The 20944-nt window shown below is 44.1% G+C and overlaps 1 protein-coding gene across 4 annotated transcripts in view; it reads right to left on the bottom strand.

The window, feature by feature from the left end:
* LOC133423525 (phospholipid phosphatase-related protein type 4-like) overlaps positions 1–20944 on the bottom strand; it is a 140791-nt gene that overhangs the window by 69289 nt on the left and 50558 nt on the right. For 2 of the 4 annotated variants that reach the window (XM_061713724.1, XM_061713727.1), the window contains exons 3-4: positions 3956–4085; positions 3400–3595 (exon numbers count right to left, since the gene is read on the bottom strand). In XM_061713724.1, coding sequence (XP_061569708.1) covers positions 3400–3595; positions 3956–4085 — 326 coding nt within the window. Of the gene's footprint in view, positions 1–3399; positions 3596–3955; positions 4101–20944 lie in introns of those variants that run through there. The other 2 variants (XM_061713725.1, XM_061713726.1) reach the window with 2 other exon arrangements.

Below are 20944 nucleotides of genomic sequence, written 5' to 3'. Positions count from 1 at the left end.
CTTTGTCATCGCCGGTGTTGCTGTTCCTATCATCGGTGCTGATTTTCTGTGTGCTAACGGTTTGCTGGTGGACGTTGCAAACCGCAGATTGATCGATGCAGTGACTTTTATGACTTTCCCGTGTGAGACTGGGGGATCTGGACCGCTAGCACACGCTAGTTTTTTAGCAGCAGGTAACGTGTTCCAACGTCTGCTGGCAGAATTCCCGCGGCTGATTAAACCTGTTTTTTCCACCGCGACAACCAGGCACGGCGTCGAGCATTACGTCACCACCACGGGGCCCCCGGTGTTTGCGCGTGCTCGTCGGTTAGACACACAGAAATTAGCCATTGCTAAAGAGGAGTTTGCCTCTATGGAGCGTTTAGGCATAGTTAGACGCTCCAAGAGCCCCTGGGCCTCACCGCTTCACATGGTCCCCAAGGCAGACGGTTCGTGGCGCCCGTGTGGGGATTTTCGCCGTCTTAACAACGTCACGGTGCACGACCGTTATCCAGTCCCACACATTCAGGATTTTTCCGCGCATTTAGCAGGGACAACCATCTTTTCAAAGGTGGATTTAGTACGCGGTTACCACCAGGTTCCCATGAGAGCAGAGGATGTGCCTAAGACCGCTGTAATTACCCCGTTTGGGCTTTTTGAATTTCTGCGCATGCCCTTTGGCCTGAAGGGGGCAGCGCAGACCTTTCAAAGGTTGATGGACTCTGTGTTACGAGACCTCACGTTCGTGTTCATTTACCTCGATGACATTTTGGTGGCCAGTTCCTCAACAGAAGAGCATTTGGCACACCTCAAACTGGTCTTCCAGAGGCTAGATGAACACGGCCTTATTGTCAACCCGGCTAAGTGCCAGTTTGGCCTGCCGGTTATTGATTTTTTAGGGCACCGGATTACAGCTCAGGGTGCAGTTCCACTGCCGTCTAAGGTTCAAGCGGTGGCAGAGTTTCCCCGCCCGGCCTCGGTTAAGGCGCTGCAGGAGTTTTTGGGTATGATTAATTTTTATAACCGTTTCCTCCCTCGCGCCGCCCACCTCCTGCAGCCGCTTTATGGAGCCTTGCAAAAAAAGAAAGGCTGTGACCCAGTGGACTGGACACCTGACCGCATCAGTGCCTTTGAGGATGCTAAGTCTGCCCTGGCCAATGCAGTACTTTTAGCTCACCCATCACCTTCAGCCCCCATTTCTTTGACAACCGACGCTTCGGACATAGCAGTAGGGGGAGTCGTAGAGCAGCGGGTGGCAGGAGTTTGGCAACCTCTTGCATTTTTCAGCCGCAAACTACGTGACAGTGAGCGAAAGTATAGTGTTTTTGACCGTGAGTTGTTGGCGCTGTACCTCGCCACCCGTCATTTTCGTTTTTTTCTAGAAGGCCGTTCATTCACGGCATATGTAGACCATAAGCCGTTGATATTTGCAATGTCTAAAGTGACAGAGCCGTGGTCCGCTCGCCAGCAGCGCCATCTAGCGTCCATCTCAGAGTTTACCACGGACATTCGGCATGTCGCGGGTAAAACAAACCTTGTGGCCGATTGCCTGTCACGCGCGCTGGTGTGCCCTGTAAACTTGGGAGTTGATTTTTCTGCTATGGCTGCTGACCAGGCTGATGACCAGGACATCGCGACTCTTAAGTCTGCTGGTACTGGTCTCAGACTAGAGAACTTGGCGGTGGAGGTCGGAGGTCCAGCTCTTCTCTGCGACATCTCCACTGGTCGGCCCCGTCCGGTGGTCCCAGTTTCCTGGCGCCGGCGGGTTTTCGATTCCGTACACTCCCTCTCACACCCTGGCATCCGGGCGTCAGTGAAACTGGTTGGGGCCAAGTTTGTCTGGCCCGGCCTCCGCAGGGAGGTTAAGGAGTGGGCAGCTGCATGTGTAGCATGCCAGCGGGCTAAAGTTCACCAGCACACAAAGGCGCCCCTGGAACCGTTCCCCATTCCAGCCAGGCGGTTTGACCATGTCCACATCGACCTGGTGGGCCCTCTTCCTCCATCGCAGGGTTACACGCACCTCCTCACCATGGTGGACCGTACCACCAGGTGGCCCGAGGCAGTGCCCCTTTCCTCTACAGGATCAAAAGATGTGGCGCGTGCTTTCCTGGGTGCCTGGGTCTCACGTTTTGGTGTCCCGTCTGACATCACGTCTGACAGAGGCCCCCAGTTCATTTCAGAACTTTGGTCGTCGTTGGCAGAAGCTTTGGGAGTGCAGGTACACCTTACTACTGCATACCACCCACAAGCTAATGGCCTTTGTGAACGTTTTCACAGGTCCCTCAAAGCAGCACTGCGTGCTGCGCTCTCGGATGGTAACTGGGTGGACCGCTTATCGTGGGTCATGCTCGGTTTGCGCACGGCCCCGAAGGAAGATTTAAATGCGTCGCCTGCAGAGCTCGTGTTCGGTCAGCCACTTCGTGTGCCTGGAGAATTTTTGCCTGAAAGCTCGGCTCCGCAAATTCACCCAGCAAGCGATCCCTTCGCATCAAATCGTTTTTTGACCCCGGGGCCCATTCACCACTGTTTTCCGCGAACATTCATTCCATCGGAGCTCAAGTCGGCTCAGTTTGTCTTCGTGCGGCATGATGCTCATCGCTCTCCTCTACGGCCTCCATACGACGGCCCCTTTAGAGTCCTCGAGAGAGGCCCTAAGGTTTTTTTGTTAGACCTAGGTGGCCGCAAAGAGCACGTGGCACTAGATAGGCTTAAACCCACACACACTGTAGCGGATGAAGCTGTGGTCCCGGCCCAGGTCCCCCGTCGTGGACGCCCTCCACTGAGACCTCCTGTCGATGCTGCAAAGGATGGACGTTCTAATTTACCACCGAAGACTGTTATTTTTTCTCCGCAGCATCCTGCTCAGACTGATGCTCCTGTGGTGGTACAGGAAGGACGGCGCAGCCGTTATGGTCGGCTGATTAAGCCACCAGTGAGGGACTGATGGGCCCTTCCAAGGACAACCTTCTGGGTGTTCTGGGGGGGGGCTGTGTGGCGGACACAATAACGGACCTCGCACCCATCAGGACTGTATGGAAGGGGGCGTGGTCACAAGCATTTATTTGGTTGCTTAGCAACGTGTGTTAGTTTACAGTTGTCAACTTACATAACATAACATGCCATTTCAGTCGATATGGTCAAATGTTTACTTGTCTCTTCTCCTCTACAACTATTACCACCACTATCATTGTAGTCGTGAAATTAATTATGGAATAGCGGAATTTGCTACATCAGTAGCAAACTGAGTTTTATGTTCATAAATAGAACAGCTGAAAAATAAGAATGGGAACCTGTAATGTATAACTGCTGTATATGGTATGTTTTCAATTATGTTCCCTAACTCGTAATAAAACACATTAGCTTTTGACTCACCCTTGTATTTCCATGTTAAATACAACACATGAATCTTTTTCTCCTCACCTGCCCTGGTTGATGGTAGAGAGGTCTGCCCCTGAGCAGATATCCGCTGTGACGTAAGGGTTCTGGTCACAGCTGATATTAAGCGTAGTGTAGTTTGGTTTGCACACAGTTAGGAAGTAGGGTGCTGGATACCCAGTCATCAGTTGCAGGATGTCAGTAATAAGAGCTGTGGCACATAGGCCAAATGCATGAACACCTAAAGATAGGAAGTGAGAGTGAAAAGCTGGGAAATAAGGTGATTGTGGCAAAAGAAACAAAACATAACTGATAATATTACAGTTCAAAATTATGCAATTAATGTGATCATACATGTACTTGCATCACAAGTGTGAAAGTTGCTTACGGTCTCTGTAATGCAATGACCTAACAGTTTACAGAAGTAAATGAATGCATTTTGGCCACAAAATCTGGGTTGAGAATTTGAGAGAAAACATTAGCTAAGTGAATGTTTATTCTGTGAAGACAGACTTTCTGCAAAAGATTTATTTTGTCTAGCAAATTGGCCAGGCAAAATTGCCAAATATGTACAATTATAAGACTGAGAAAATATGTCTACCGACAAAACGGATGGCTCTACGTATGAAGGAATTGAAGTTGCAGCCAGCAGAGTTGATAATGGCCTCAGCTCCAGCACCATTCTTCTTCCGAGAAAGACAGCAGAACAGGATGGCCTCTCCAACCATTATCTGTTAACACAATAACTAAAAGATTACACATAAAATTAGGTAATATAATTTCCACTGATGATCAGGGCAGACAAATGTGTATATGTGTCAATGGCTGTGTTCACTGTTGAGCTATTATAAACTGATCCTTATCTAAGTATATATTCACATGTATTGGTAAATGCTTGGTTGCACTTAGATATAACTTTTTTACCATATCCAGTTTCTACAAAGCAATTTTTTTCTCACTTACCCATGCACAAATACACACTCACACTGTGATGGAATGATGGAATGTAGTGCTACTGTCCCAGAGGGAGCCGGAGAAAAAAGAAAAGTATGCTGACACAGCTGTTAAGCCTACGATGTCCATGTAACGTAGGTTTTAACCTGTTCACTCCTAGGGATTTTGGAGGTGAATTTCGCTTGAACAGGCCTATCCCAATTAAATCAACAATATCTGCACAATTATAAGGACAATATGCATAATCTTGGTCTCAATGGATAGCTAAGACCTCACAGCATACATTTCCAGTGTCAGAAAAATTGTGAATGTCCACGTGCCTGAGCAAATTGTGATAAACCAAAGAAAATCAATTACATTTTTATTCTCATCAATTTTTTTAGTTTGCACAGTGGAAAACACCATGATAGCAATGCATATGATTATAATGACACTACTGCCTGGATTCAGCAACTCCTTGACTACAACTGTACCAAGTTACATGAGAATATCTTAAAGCACATAGATTTTATAAAGGTTTTAGTCTGGATAGAACCAGGCAGACTCTCTATTTGGGCACTTGGATACATTCAATTTGCATATAAAGCAGGTGTAGGTGTGGATGATGCCCTTCTGTATCTGTTACACAGAGTATACAGTCATCTGGAACTTAGTAGTGCATCTATCAGAATAATGTTTTTTGACTTTTCTAATGCTTTTAACACACTACGGCCACAGATCTTAGCCAATAAGCTTTTTAATTATAATCTTAACAGCTCTACTATCACTTGGGTCACCGATTACCTCACAGGTAAATAGGCCTCAGTATGTGAGGCTTCATGGCAGTAGATCAGAAACTGTTACCACATGCATTGGGGCTCCACAGGGTACAGTTGTATCTCCGTTTTTATTTACTTTGTACACTTCTGACTGCAGGCACACCAGCAATTCTTGTCATCTACAAAAGTTTTCTGATGATTCTTCCACCTTATTCTTAATGTAGAGAAGACACAATAACTTGTTATTGACATGAGAAGGAAGAAACCTGAAACTGAACCTATTTTGGTTAAAGGACAGTCCGTAGAGATTGTACCCTCATATAAATATCTTGGTGTGCATGTGGACTGTAAACTGGACTGGAAGATGAACCACAATGCTATTTTCAAGAAGGTCCAGATTATTTTTCTTGCGGAAACTCAAATCATTTGACATCAGCAGATCCCCTTTACATGTTTAATATAATGGCATTTTAGCAAGTGTCCTTTTTTATGCGGTTGTTTGTTGGGGTGGCAGCTTGACATTGGAGGACAGGAACAGGATTAATAAACTTATTAAAAAGGCCAGATCTGTCATTGGTATGAGCCCTTCTTCTCTGGAGGTCAGAACAGAGCAGAGGACTAGGAGGAAGCTCAGAGCTATTAGTACCAGTTATAGTACCAGTTATAGTACCAGTAGTACCAGTTATACTAGGAGGAAGCTCAGAGTTATCCTGTCCCAAGATGATCATCCCCTGTACAACTTTTTTTTCGAGAAGTAGCAGAAGTAGAAGCTTCTTTTGCCCAGATGCTCCACAGAGAGACTTAGGAAGTCCTTTGTTCCTGCAGCAACAAGACTTTTTAATTTGGACTGCTGATGTGATGTCTTGCTGCTATATGAATCCTTGTACTGCAAATTGCACTTTAAACTGCAGCCACTCCTTTAGACTGTCATAACTTGCTGCCATATTCTCTTGTACAGTGCACTTTTAATTGCAGCTATATTCTTAGCTGTTTAATTTGCTGCTATACTTTTCTTGCATATTGCACTTTTAAATGGATTTGTATTCTTTTTCTTTGATCTCCCTTTTTTGGGGGGTCATTTTCTGGTTATTCTTTTGTTGTATTGATCCACTGCTGTCCCTAGATGGAGACATGTTAATGTGTATTGTTGATTGTTTTATGTTTTATTGTTGTGGCCATGGTGGCAATGAAGTTTCCCCTTTGGGGATTATTAGGGCCCGAGCACCTTCAGTGTGAAGGCCCTATTGTATTTGCAGGAATTTTTATTATTTTTTTTTATTTTTAGGGCCCGAGCACCTTCAGTGCGAAGGCCCTATTGTATCTGTAGGAATTTTTATTATTATGGGCATGCCAAGTAGTGGCATGACCATATTGCAATCGTCCAGAAGGGCCCAAATGGCAATGTTGCTAGCATTTTGCTAACAAGCTAAAGTCACAAAAGTCCCACTGCGCACCAGCGGGTGTAGAGCATGACCCCGCTCTGATGTGGAAAAAAAAAATCCCCGAAAAATACAACACGGCCCGAAAAACCTGAAAAATGAAGGCGATATATTAGTATACAGAAAGGTTTCCCTTTTTATGGGCATGCCAAGTAGTGGCATGACCATATTGCAATCGTCCAGAATGGCCCAAATGGCAATGTTGCTAGCATTTTGCTAACAAGCTAAAGTCGCAAAAGTCCCACTGCGCACCAGCGGGTGTAGAGCATGACCCCGCTCTGATGTGGAAAAAAAAAATCCCCGAAAAATACAACACGGCCCGAAAAACCTGAAAAATGAAGGCGATATATTAGTATACAGAAAGGTTTCCCTTTTTTTATTATTATTATTCCGCACTTTTTTTCGTCCGTTAATACGGCCCGAACCGCAACGTGCACCCATGCATGGCATACATCGTTGGATGCGTCTCCATCGTGATTCGATGGGTATTACTTTTCTCAGTAATAGGGGTTACCGTGGCAACGCTAGTTGCCAAAAACCAAAAGAAAAGGCGAAAATTCCCGCGCTTATTGCTCGGCCGAACTTTATCGTAGAGACATCGTTCAAACTTTGAAACACTCGGCCCGATAGTCTTTAAAGGACCATACAACTTCATCATGCTAGTTATTACGGTTTTTGCGATATTTAACTTTCAATTTAAAAAAAAAATCCCTTTTATTTTGGACGTTTGTTGCTAGGCAATGGTTTATCGTACAGACATCATTACAACATTGACAAACCCGGGACGCTTTGTACTGCAACATATTTTAGTCTCGTCAAGCTTGCTATTACGGTTTTTGAGGTATTCCACTTTTCTCATTTTGATGCTAACGGAATTTCGGACGCTTGTTGCGCGGCAACACGATATCGTAGAGACTTTAATTTAACGTTAAAAGACTCTGGTTGCTGTGGACTACAACATACTAAGGTCTCATTACGCTGTCGTTTACAGCTTTTGAGATATTGAAGCCTAATTGTCCCATTCTATCCTATGGAGCTTGTTACCATGGCAACAAAAACCTATGCATTTGAATGGGGGAGCATGTGAATAAAACATCTGTTAATGCTGCCCAGACCGGAACGTGCACCCATGCATGGCATACATCGTTGGATGCGTCTTGATCTTGCCTCGATGGGCATTACTTTTCTCAGTCGAAAGTGTTACCGTGGCAACGCTAGATGCCAAAAAGCAAAAAAAAGGCAAAAATTTGAACGTTTATTGCTCGGCCAGACTTTATCGTAGAGACATCGTTCAAACTTTCAAATACTCGGCCCGATTGGCACTAACGGACCGTACAAGCTCATTATGCCAATTATTACACTTTTTGCGATAATGAGCTTTCATTTTTTTCTTTATTTCCGTTTGACTTTGGACGCTTGTTGCTAGGCAACAGATTGTCATAAAGACATCCTACAAATTTTCCCAGACTCGGCACGCTGTGGACTTCAACATATTCAAATTTCATGAAGCTGTTATTTAAGGAAATTTTATGTCAAAATCCATGCCAAATGGCTCCATTCATTCGGATGGGTTTTTTTTACCACGGTGAAACAAAAACCTATCCATTAATGTAGCCTGAACCGCAACGTGCACCCATGCATGGCATACATCGTTAGATGCGTCTCCATGTTGCCTCGATGGGCATTACTTTTTTCAGTCAAAAGTGTCACCGTGGGGGGCGCTAGACGCCAAAAAGCGCACGCCTTTAATAACTATTGGGAGCACAGGAATGAATGCAATACAACTGTAAACACCTCAAACTGACATAGAACCACCCCGAACACAACCACTACAGCCCCAAACCAAAGCAGCAAGAGGGGTCGAATGGGCGGTAGGGCATGCCCATATCAAAATTTCATGAAATTTTCTAGTTATTATTATTATTCTAATTATGGGCATGCCAAGTAGTGGCATGACCATATTGCAATCGTCCAGAATGGCCCAAATGGCAATATTGCTATCATTTTGCTAACAAGCTAAAGTCGCAAATGTCCCACTGCGCACCAGCGGGTGTAGAGCATGACCCCGCTCTGATGTGGAAAAGAAAAATCCCCCAAAAGTAAAACACGGCCCGAAAAACCTGAAAAATGAAGGCGATATATTAGTATACAGAAAAGGTTTCCCTTTTCTTATTATTATGGGCATGCCAAGTAGTGGCATGACCATATTGCAATCGTCCAGAATGGCCCAAAGAGCAATGTTGCTAGCATTTCGCTAACATGCTAAAGTCGCAAAAGTCCCACTGCGCACCAGCGGGTGTACAGCATGACCCCACACTGATGTGGGAAAAAAAAATCCCCCAAAAGTGAAACACGGCCGGAAAAACCTGAAAAATGAAGGCGATATATTAGTATACAGAAAAGGTTTCCCTTTTCTTATTATTATTCTTATTCTTATTATTCCGCACTCTTTTTTTGTCCGTTAATACGGCCCGAACCGGAACGTGCACCCATGCATGGCATACATCGTTGTCCATCGTGCCACGATGGGCATTACTTTTCTCAGTAATAGGGGTTACCGTGGCAACGCTAGTAGCCAAAAAGCAAAAAAAAAAGGCGAAAATTGGGATGCTTATTGCTCGGCCGGACTTTATCGTAGAGACATCGTTCAAACTTTCAAACACTCGGCCCGATTGGCACTAAAGGACCGCACAACCTCATTCTTCTAATTATTACAGTTTTTGTGATATTGACCTTTCTTTTTTTTTTTTTATTTCTGTTTGAATTTGGACGCTTGTTGCTAGGTAACAGGTTATCGTAGAGACATCGTACAATTGTTCCCAGACTCGGCACGCAGTGGACTTAAACATATTCAAATTTCATGAAGCTGTGATTTAAGGAAATTTTATGTCAAAATCCATGCCAAAGGGCCCCATTCATTCGGATAGGGTTTTTTACCACGGTGAAAAAAAAACCTATCCGTTAACGTAGCCTGAACCGGAACGTGCACCCATGCATGATATACATCGTTAGATGCGTCTCCATCGTGCCTCGATGGGCATTACTTTTTTCAGTGAAAATTATTACCGTGGCAACGCTACATGCCAAAAAGCAAAAAAAAAAGGCGAAGATTTGGACGCTTATTGCTTGGCCGAACTTTATCGTAAAGACATCGTTCAAACATTCAAACACTTGGCCTGATTGGCACTAATGGACCGTACAACTTCATTATGCCAATTATTACCGTTTTTGCGATATTGACCTTTCTTTTTTTTTTTTTTTTCATTTGACTTTGGACGCTTGTTGCTAGGCAACACATTATCGTAGAGACATCGTATAAATGTTCCCCGACTCGGCACGCTGTGGACTTCAACATATTCAAATTTCATGAAGCTGTGATTTAAGGAATTTTTTTGTCAAAATCCAGGCCAAATGGCCCCATTCATTCGGATGTGGTTTTTTACCATGTTAAAAAAAAAAACTATTGTTAGATGCTTCTCCATCATGCCTCGATGGGCATTACTTTTCTCAGTCAAAAGCGTTACCGTGGCGACGCTAGACGCCAAAAAGCGCACCCCATTGATAGCTATTGGGTGCACAGGAATGAATGCAATGCAACCCTAAACACCTCAAACTGACATGGAACCACCCCGAACACAACCACTACAGCCCAGAGAGGGGACGAATGGGCAGTAGGGCATGCCCATATCAAAATTTCCTGAAATTGTCTAGTTAGTGCCACGGCTGCGCCACGTGGCACTCCTCCTCCATTGAGATGCGCAAGCTCAATGGAGGAGGAGTGCCTCGTGCGCAGCACGAGGCACTAATACTATTGCTCAGGCTTATTATTTATTTATTATTTATTCCATATTCTTCCGTATAAACTTCGGCGCGTAACTAGTTGCGCAGCTTTGAGAAAACTCAAAAAGTAAAAACGTAGAAACGTGCGACTTAATCGGGAATCAATTGGTATGACTTTTATAAGCGATTGGCGTGCACGTTTTTGCGCAACGTGCACAAACGTGCACTTTTTGCCCCATCCGGAACGCATTGCGTGAACTTTGGGGCCTCACCACTCGCATACCGTTACTCGAAAAATTCTGAACCGATTTAGAAAGTTGTAGGCCCTGAATTTAACTACAGTCCTCTGGATTTTCAGAACGATGGCACGAATAGTTTTTGCACGAAGTGCAAAAACATTTCCAAATTTCCAAACTAATGGGGAAGATTTTCCCATGTATTTGTATGGGGCAGCATTTCACACTGTGGGTGTAAAATGTCCGGTGAAGGTTAAAAAAAAAAAAAATCACCTTTTTTCTGAGTCACCTATCTTTCTCATACTTGCACGTAGAAACGTCATTCAAACTTCAAAACGGAGGAAAACTTCTCTTCTCTCTCTGAACCCCGGACTGTTTTTTCCTAAAATGTACACTTTTCAAGATATGAGCCTTCAAGCGAGGACTAAAAAACCCCCTTTTTCAAATCTAGAGTGGAGGTTTTAATTGATCAGAGTGAGCAGAACCCTGAAAAAATGACCATAATTTTTATTTGTAACTCGACCTCACGGCCGAACCGTAAAAGCTGGACAGATAATTTTTGGTCAGAATGTAGACATACATTTTGGTATTCTTAAAATGTGACTTTGACAGGCGTGGTGTGCACAAAATTTAAACGGGGAGACTAAGAGCCATGCCAATTCATGCCAGTCTCTCTCTCCATTCACTGCAATGTTAAATAAAAATTTCTTCAAAAAAATCTCATTTTTGTTTTCGAATTGCCGTTACTAACACATTTTAAGGAATATCTGAATAAAATTAAGATTGTGAGAATCTTCCGGGTTCTGTCTCTCTCACGATGTCTTTGTTTTTCTGCTAGGAGCTACAGTTTGTTTACAAGGTGAAGTTATTTGAGGCTTGTCAAATCCGAAGAACTAGCTGAGTCATTCCAATACAATATACACTACCATACTTCCGGGTCATGTGACCCAGAACTAGTCACATGACCCACTCAATGCAGACTTCATAATACTTTACCTTGGATAATGGAGGAATCTGAACCCTGACCTTTTGACCTTACATGATCCCCAGTCCTGCTGGGGACAGGTTCATGGGATATATATGTATATTATTATTATTATACATATAAATATTTACATTTGTATATTATATATACATATTAGCCCCGCCCCTTCTTCTGATTGGCCGATACGTTATAGTCCAATATCTTTTGAATGGTTTGACATAGAGACTCACGGGTGGTATCAAATGACTAAGTATCGAGCCCCTGACCCTCATTGGTGCAAATTAGCCCCGCCCCTTCTTCTGATTGGCCGATACGTTATAGTCCAATATCTTTTGAATGGTTTGACATAGAGACTCACGGGTGGTATCAAATGACTAAGTATCGAGCCCCTGACCCTCATTGGTGCAAATTAGCCCCGCCCCTTCTTCTGATTGGCTGATACGTTAAAGTCCAATATCTTTTGAATGGTTTGACATACAGAGACATGGGTGGTGTCAAATGACTAAGTATCGAGTCCCTGACCCTCATTGGTGCAAATTAGCCACGCCCCTTCTTCTGATTGGCCGATACGTTATAGTCCAATATCTTTTGAATGGTTTGACATACAGAGACATGGGTGGTGTCAAATGACTAAGTATCGAGTCCCTGACCCTCATTGGTGCAAATTAGCCACGCCCCTTCTTCTGATTGGCTGATACGTTAAAGTCCAATATCTTTTGAATGGTTTGACATACAGAGACATGGGTGGTGTCAAATGACTAAGTATCGAGTCCCTGACCCTCATTGGTGCAAATTAGCCCCGCCCCTTCTTCTGATTGGCTGATACGTTAAAGTCCAATATCTTTTGAATGGTTTGACATACAGAGACATGGGTGGTGTCAAATGACTAAGTATGGAGTCCCTGACCCTCATTGGTGCAAATTAGCCACGCCCCTTCTTCTGATTGGCCGATACGTTATTGTCCAATATCTTTTGAATGGTTTGACATACAGAGACATGGGTGGTGTCAAATGACCAAGTATCGAGTCCCTGACCCTCATTGGTGCAAATTAGCCACGCCCCTTCTTCTGATTGGCCGATACGTTATAGTCCAATATCTTTTGAATGGTTTGACATAGAGAGTCATGGGTGGTGTCAAATGACTAAGTATCGAGTCCTTGACCTTCATGGGTGCATCCCGCGATCATCCGGCAGTAGTCCGTGGCACTTCAAAATTTCCCGGGAATTTTGGTCTAGTTAGTGCCACGGCTGCGCCACGTGGCACGCCTCCTCCATTGAGATGCGCAAGCTCAATGGAGGAGGAGTGCCTCGTGCGCAGCACGAGGCACTAATACTATTGCTCAGGCTTATTATTTATTATTATTTATTCCATATTCTTCCGTATAAACTTCGGCGCGTAACTAGTTGCGCAGCTTTGAGAAAACTCAAAAAGTAAAAACGTAGAAACGTGCGACTTAATCGGGAATCAATTGGTATGACTTTTATAAGCGATTGGCGTGCACGTTTTTGCGCAACGTGCACAAACGTGCGCTTTTTGCCCCATCCGGAACGCATTGCGTGAACTTTGGGGCCTCACCACTCGCATACCGTTACTCGAAAAATTCTGAACCGATTTAGAAAGTTGTAGGCCCTGAATTTAACTACAGTCCTCTGGATTTTCAGAACGATGGCACGAATAGTTTTTGCACGAAGTGCAAAAACATTTCCAAATTTCCAAACTAATGGGGAAGATTTTCCCATGCATTTTAATGGCGCCATTATAAGCGGATGGGAAAATGTTGAGAAAAAAAAGACAAAATTCACCTTTTTTCCGAGTCACGTATCTTTCTCATACTTGGACGTAGAAACGTCATTCAAACTTCAAAACGGAGGAAAACTTCTCTTCTCTCTCCAAACCCCGGACTGTTTTTTCCTAAAATGTACACTTTTCAAGATATGAGCCTTCAAGCGAGGACTAAAAACCCCCCTTTTTCAAATCTAGAGTGGAGGTTTTAATTGATCAGAGTGAGCAGAACCCTGAAAAAATGACCATAATTTTTATTTGTAACTCGACCTCACGGCCGAACCGTAAAAGCTGGACAGATAATTTTTGGTCAGAATGTAGACATACATTTTGGTATTCTTAAAATGTGACTTTGACAGGCGTGGTGTGCACAAAATTTAAACGGGGAGACTAAGAGCCATGCCAATTCCTGTCTCTCTCTTCATTCACTGCAATGTTAAAAAAAAATTTCTTCAAAAAAATCTCATTTTTGTTTTCGAATTGCCGTTACTAACACATTTTAAGGAATATCTGAATAAAATTAAGATTGTCAGAATCTTCCGGCTTCTGTCTCTCTCACGATGTCTTTGTTTTTCTGCTAGGAGCTACAGTTTGATTACAAGGTGAAGTTATTTGAGGCTTGTCAAATCCGAAGAAATAGCTGAGTCATTCCAATACAATATACACTACCATACTTCCGGGTCATGTGACCCAGAACTAGTCACATGACCCACTCAATGCAGACTTCATAATACTTTACCTTGGATAATGGAGGAATCTGAACCCTGACCTTACATGATCCCCAGTCCTGCTGGGGACAGGTTCATGGGATATATATGTATATTATTATTATTATACATATAAATATTTACATTTGTATATTATATATACATATTAGCCCCGCCCCTTCTTCTGATTGGCCGATACGTTATAGTCCAATATCTTTTGAATGGTTTGACATAAAGAGTCACGGGTGGTGTCAAATGACTAAGTATCGAGCCCCTGACCCTCATTGGTGCAAATTAGCCCCGCCCCTTCTTCTGATTGGCCGATACGTTATAGTCCAATATCTTTTGAATGGTTTGACATAAAGAGTCACGGGTGGTGTCAAATGACTAAGTATCGAGCCCCTGACCCTCATTGGTGCAAATTAGCCCCGCCCCTTCTTCTGATTGGCCGATACCTTATAGTCCAATATCTTTTGAATGGTTTGACATAGAGAGACATGGGTGGTGTCAAATGACTAAGTATCGAGTCCCTGACCCTCATTGGTGCAAATTAGCCCCGCCCCTTCTTCTGATTGGCCGATACGTTATAGTCCAATATCTTTTGAATGGTTTGACATACAGAGACATGGGTGGTGTCAAATGACTAAGTAACGAGTCCCTGACCCTCATTGGTGCAAATTAGCCCCACCCCTTCTTCTGATTGGCCGATACCTTATAGTCCAATATCTTTTGAATGGTTTGACATAGAGAGTCATGGGTGGTGTCAAATGACTAAGCATCGAGTCCCTGACCCTCATTGGTGCAAATTAGCCCCGCCCCTTCTTCTGATTGGCTGATACCTTATAGTCCAATATCTTTTGAATGGTTTGACATACAGAGTCATGGGTGGTGTCAAATGACTAAGTATCGAGTCCCTGACCCTCATTGGTGCAAATTAGCCCCGCCCCTTCTTCTGATTGGCTGATACGTTAAAGTCCAATATCTTTTGAATGGTTTGACATAGAGAGTCATGGGTGGTGTCAAATGACCAAGTATCGAGTCCTTGACCTTCATGGGTGCATCCCGCGATCATCCGGCAGTAGTCCGTGGCACTTCAAAATTTCCCGGGAATTTTGGTCTAGTTTTTAATATTATTATTCCGCACTCTTTTTTCGTCCGTTAATACGGCCCGAACCGCAACGTGCACCCATGCATGGCATACATCGTTGGATGCATCTCCATCGTGCCTCGATGGGCATTACTTTTCTCAGTAATAGGGGTTACCGTGGCAACGCTAGTTGCCAAAAAGCAAAAAAAAAGGCAAAAATTCGGACGCTTATTGCTCGGCCGAACTTTATCGTAGAGACATCGTTCAAACTTTCAAACACTCGGCCCGATTGTCCCTAAAGGCCCATACAACTTCATCATGCTAGTTATTACGGTTTTTGCGATATTTAACTTTCAATTTAAAAAAAAAATCTATTTTATTTTGGACGCTTGTTGCTAGGCAACGGCTTATCGTACAGACATCATTACAACATTGACAAACCCGGGACGCTTTGTACTGCAACATATTTTAGTCTCGTCATGCTTGCTATTACGGTTTTTGAGATATTCCACTTTGCTCATTTTGACGCTAACGGAATTTTGGACGCTTGTTGCGCGGCAACGCGATATCGTAGAGACTTTGATTCAACGTTAAAAAGACTCAGCTTGATGTGGACTACAACATACTGAGGTCTCATTACGCTGTCGTTTACAGCTTTTGAGATATTGAAGCCAAATTGTCCCATTCTATCCTATGGAGCTTGTTACCATGGCAACAAAAACCTATGCATTTGTATGGGGGAGCATGTGAATAAACCATCTGTTAATGCTGCCCGGACCGGAATGTGCACCCATGCATGGCATACATTGTTGGATGCGTCTCGATCGTGCCTCGAGGGGCATTACTTTTCTCAGTCAAAAGTGTTACCGTGGCAACGCTAGATGCCAAAAAGCCAAAAAAAAGGCGAAAATTCAGACGCTTATTGCTCGGCCGAACTTTATCGTAGAGACATCGTTCAAACTTTCAAACACTCGGCCCGATTGGCACTAACGGACCGTACAAACTCATTATGCCATTTATTAAAGTTTTTGCGATACTGACCTTTTATTTGTTTTTTTTATTTTCATTTGACTTTGGACGCTTGTTGCTAGGCAACAGATTATCGTAGAGACATCCTACAAATGTTCCCCGAGTCGGCACGCTGTGGACTTCAACATATTCAAATTTCATGAAGCTGGGATTTAAGGAAATTTTATGTCAAAATCCATGCCAAATGGCCCCATTCATTCGGATGGGTTTTTTTACCACGGTGAAAAAAAAGCCTATCCGTTAACGTAGCCTGAACCGCAACCTGCATCCATGCATGGCATACATCGTTAGTTGCGTCTCCATGTTGCCTCGATGGGCATTACTTTTTTCAGTCAAAAGTGTCACCGTGGGGGGCGCTAGACGCCAAAAAGCGCACCCCATTATTAACTATTGGGAGCACAGGAATGAATGCAATACAACCGTAAACACCTCAAACTGAGATAGAACCACCCCGAACACAACCACTACAGCCCCAAACCAAAGCAGCGAGAGGGGACGAATGGGCGGTAGGGCATGCCCATATCAAAATTTCCCGAAATTTTCTAGTTATTATTATTATTAATATATATTCATCTGATTGGTCCATATTTGATAGTCACCAAATTTTGCATGCAAGCCAGGCCTGGCGATACATTTGATATTTCATGGTTTGCATTAATGGGCGTGGCCTAACGGCTCAACAGCGCCCCCTAGAATACTTTTATCTGCCATAACTTTTGAATGGTTTGACATAGAGAGTTGTGGGTGGTGTCATGGGACTCGATATTGAGTCCTTGACCATAATTGGTGAAAATTAGCTCCGCCCCTTCTTCTGATTGGTTGTCCATATTTCCTGCCATAAATTTTGAATGTTTCGACATAGAGAGTCGTGGGTGGTGTCATTGGACGCTGTATTGAGTCCTTGACCTTCTTTGGCCTGGATTAGCCCCGCCCCTTCTTCTGAATGGTTGTGCCGATTTTCTACTATAACTTTTGAATGGTTTGACATAGGAAGTCGTGGGGGGTGTCATTTCTGATATGCTTATGGGGGGCGGTGGCCGTGAGTGCGAGGGCCCGTTCATCGCTGCTTGCAGCTTTAATTAGGGCCCGAGCACTTGCAGTGCGAAGGCCCTATTGTATCTGTAGGAATTCTTCTTCTTCTTCTTATTGTTCTGACAAAAGGAAGGCCTTTTTGCCACCCTAAACGTGCCCAAAAAGTCACCATATTTTGCACCCAAGCCAGGCCTGGCGAAAAATTTGATATTTAATGCTTTGCATTATTGGGCGTGGCAAAATGGCTCAACAGCGCCCCCTTGAAAACTTTGTGCCTCAAGCCCCACGATACGGTTTGACGTACATGCACGAAAATCGGAACACACCTGTATGATGGCGCAACTTTAACAAAAGTCTCTTGGGGTCATGCCCGAAACCGAACAGGATGTCGGCCATTTTGAATTAGTCATGTCATTTTGGCGAAATTTATGCCATTCCTTCGGCAGTTAATTCAGCCCGAACCGTAACGTTCCCCCAAGTGTGTTATACATCAAAATGTGCGTCTCCATCCTCCGACACCACGCATTACTTTTCTCTTTCAAAAGCGTTACCGTGGCGACGCTAGACGCCAAAAAGCATGCCCACCCTTCAACTGATTGGTTCAGACAGAAAAAACTTTGCGGCTCAAGCCCCATAATACGCTTTGACGTACATGAACGAAGATCGGTACACACCTGTATCATGTCGCTACTTAAAGAAAAGTCTCTTGGAGCCATGGCCGAAACCGAACAGGAAGTCGGCCATTTTGAACATTCTGAATTAATTGCGTAATTTTGGAGCAATATATGCCATTCCTTCGAGAGTTAATTCAGCCCGAACCGTATCGTGAACCCAGATGTGTTATACATCAAAATGTGTGTCTCTATCCTGCGACTACACGCATTACTTTTCTCTTTCAAAAGTGTTACCGTGGCGACGCTAAACGCCAACAAGCGCACCCCCCCTTCATCTAATTGGTCCATATTTGATAGTTCCCCAAAAGGCACCAAATTTGGCATGCAAGCCAGGCCTGGCGATAAATTTGATATTTCATGGTTTGCATTAATGGGCGTGGCAAAATGGCTCAACAGCGCCCCCCAAAAAACTTTGTGCCTCAAGCCCCACAATACGGTTTGACGTACATGCACGAAAATCGCTACACACCTGTATCATGGCACAACTTAAAGAAAAGTCTCTTGGAGCCATGGCCGAAACCGAACAGGATGTCGGCCATTTTGAATAAATTGTGTCATTTTGGCGAAATTTATGCCATTCCTTCGGCAGTTAATTCAGCCCGAACCGTAACGTGCACCCAGGTGTGTTATACATGAAAATGTGCGTCTACATCCTGCGACACCACGCATTACTTTTCTCTTTCAAAAGTGTTACCGTGGCGATGCTAGACGCCAAAAGGCGCGCCCCCCCTTCATGTGATTGGTCCATATTTGATAGTTCTCCAAAAGTCACCAAATTTTGCATGCAAGCCAGACTTGGCGATACATTTGATATTTCATGGTTTGCATAAATGGGCGTGGCCTAACGGCTCAACAGCGCCCCCTAGAATACTTTTATCTGCCATAACTTTTGAATGGTTTGACATAGAGAGTTGTGGGTGGTGTCATGGGACTCTGTAATGAGTCCATAAGCTTCGTTGGCCTTAATTAGCCCCGCCCCTTCTTCTGATTGGTTGTCCCGATTTTCTGCTATAACTTTGGAATGGTTTGACATAGAGAGTCGTGGGTGGTGTCATGAGATTCTTTATGGAATCCTTGACCTTCATTGGCCTTAATTAGCCCCACCCCTTCTTCTGATTGGTTGTCCATTTTTTCTGCTATAACTTTTGAATGGTTTGACATAGGAAGTCATGGGTGGTATCATGGGACTCTGTAATGAGTTCTTAAGCTTCGTTGGCCTTAATTAGCCCCGCCCCTTCTTCTGATTGGTTGTCCCGATTTTCTGCTATAACTTTGGAATGGTTTGACATAGAGAGTCGTGGGTGGTGTCATCAGATTCTGTATGGAGTTCTTGACCTTCATTGGCCTGAATTAGCCCCGCCCCTTCTTCTGATTGGTTGTCCCTATTTCCTGCTATAACTTTTGAATCTTTTGACATAGAGAGTAGTGGGTGGTGTCATCAGATTCTGTATGGAGTCCTTGACCTTCATTGGCCTGAATTAGCCCCACCCCTTCTTCTGATTGGTTGTCCCTATTTTCTGCTATAACTTTTTAAGGGTTTGACATAGAGAGTCGTGAGTGCTGTCATTTCTGATATGCTTATGGGGGGCGGTGGACGTGAGTGCGAGGGCCCGTTCATCGCTGCTTGCAGCTTTAATTAGGGCCCGAGCACCTTCAGTGCAAAGGCCCTATTGTATCTGTAGGATTTTTTTTTTTCTTTCTTTCTTTTTTTTTTTCTTTCTTCTGACAAAAGGAGGGCCTTTTTGCCCCCCTAAACGTGCCCAAAAAGTCACCAAATTTTGCATGCAAGTCAGGCCTGGGGAAAAATTTGATATTTAATGGTTTACATTAATGGGCGTGGCAAAATGGCTCAACAGCGCCCCCCGGAAAACTTTGTGCCTCAAGCCCCACAATACGGTTTGACGTACATGCACGAAAATCGCTACACACCTGTATCAGTACACAACTTAAAGAAAAGTCTCTTGGCGACATGGCCGAAACCGAACAGGATGTTGGCCATTTTGAATTAATCGTGTCACTTTGGCGCAATTCATGCCATTCCTTCGGCAGTTAATACGGCCCGAACCGTAACGTGCACCCAGGTGTGTTATACATCAAAATGTGTCTCTCCATCCTGCGACAACACGCATTACTTTTCTCTTTCAAAAGCGTTACCGTGGCGACGGTAGACGGCAAAAAGCGCGCCCACCCTTCATCTGGTTGGTTCAGACAGAAAAAACTTTGCGGCTCAAGCCCCATAATACGGTTTGACGTACATGAACGAAAATCGGTACACACCTGTATCATGTCGCAACTTAAAGAAAAGTCTCTTGGCGCCGTGGCCGAAACCGAACAGGAAGTCGTCCATTTTGAACATTCTGAATTAATCGCGTAATTTTGGAGCAATATATGCCATTCCTTCGAGAATTAATACGGCCCGAACCGTATCGTGAACCCAGATGTGTTATACATCAAAATGTGCGTCTCCATCCTGCGACTACACGCATTACTTTTCTCTTTCAAAAGTGTTACCGTGGAGACGCTAGACGCCAACAAGCGCACCCCCCCTTCATCTGATTGGTCCATATTTGATAGTTCCCCAAAAGGCACCAAATTTGGCACGCAAGCCAGGCCTGGCGATAAATTTAATATTTCATGGTTTGCATTAATGGGCGTGGCAAAATGGCTCAACAGCGCCCCTCGGAAAACTTTGTGCCTCAAGCCCCACAATACGGTTTGATGTACATGCACGAAAATCGCTACACACCTGTATCATGGCACAACTTAAAGAAAAGTCTCTTGGAGCCATGGCCGAAACCGAACAGGAAGTCGGCCATTTTGAAATCTGATTGGTCCATATTTGATAGTTCTCCAAAAGTCACCAAATTTTACATGCAAGACAGACTTGGCGATAAATTTGATATTTCATGGTTTGCATTAATGGGCGTGGCCTAACGGCTCAACAGCGCCCCCTAGAATGCTTTTCTCTGCCATAACTTTTGAATGGTTTGACATAGGAAGTTGTGGGTGGTGTCATGGGACTCTGTATGGAGTCCTTGAGCTTCGTTGGCCTTAATTAGCCCCGCCCCTTCTTCTGATTGGTTGTCCCGATTTTCTGCTATAACTTTTGAATGGTTTGACATAGAG

The sequence above is a fragment of the Cololabis saira genome, chromosome 22 (assembly GCF_033807715.1).
Source record: "Cololabis saira isolate AMF1-May2022 chromosome 22, fColSai1.1, whole genome shotgun sequence".
In the NCBI taxonomy this organism is placed as follows: domain Eukaryota; kingdom Metazoa; phylum Chordata; class Actinopteri; order Beloniformes; family Belonidae; genus Cololabis; species Cololabis saira.
This window is presented reverse-complemented; position numbering and strand designations above follow the sequence as displayed.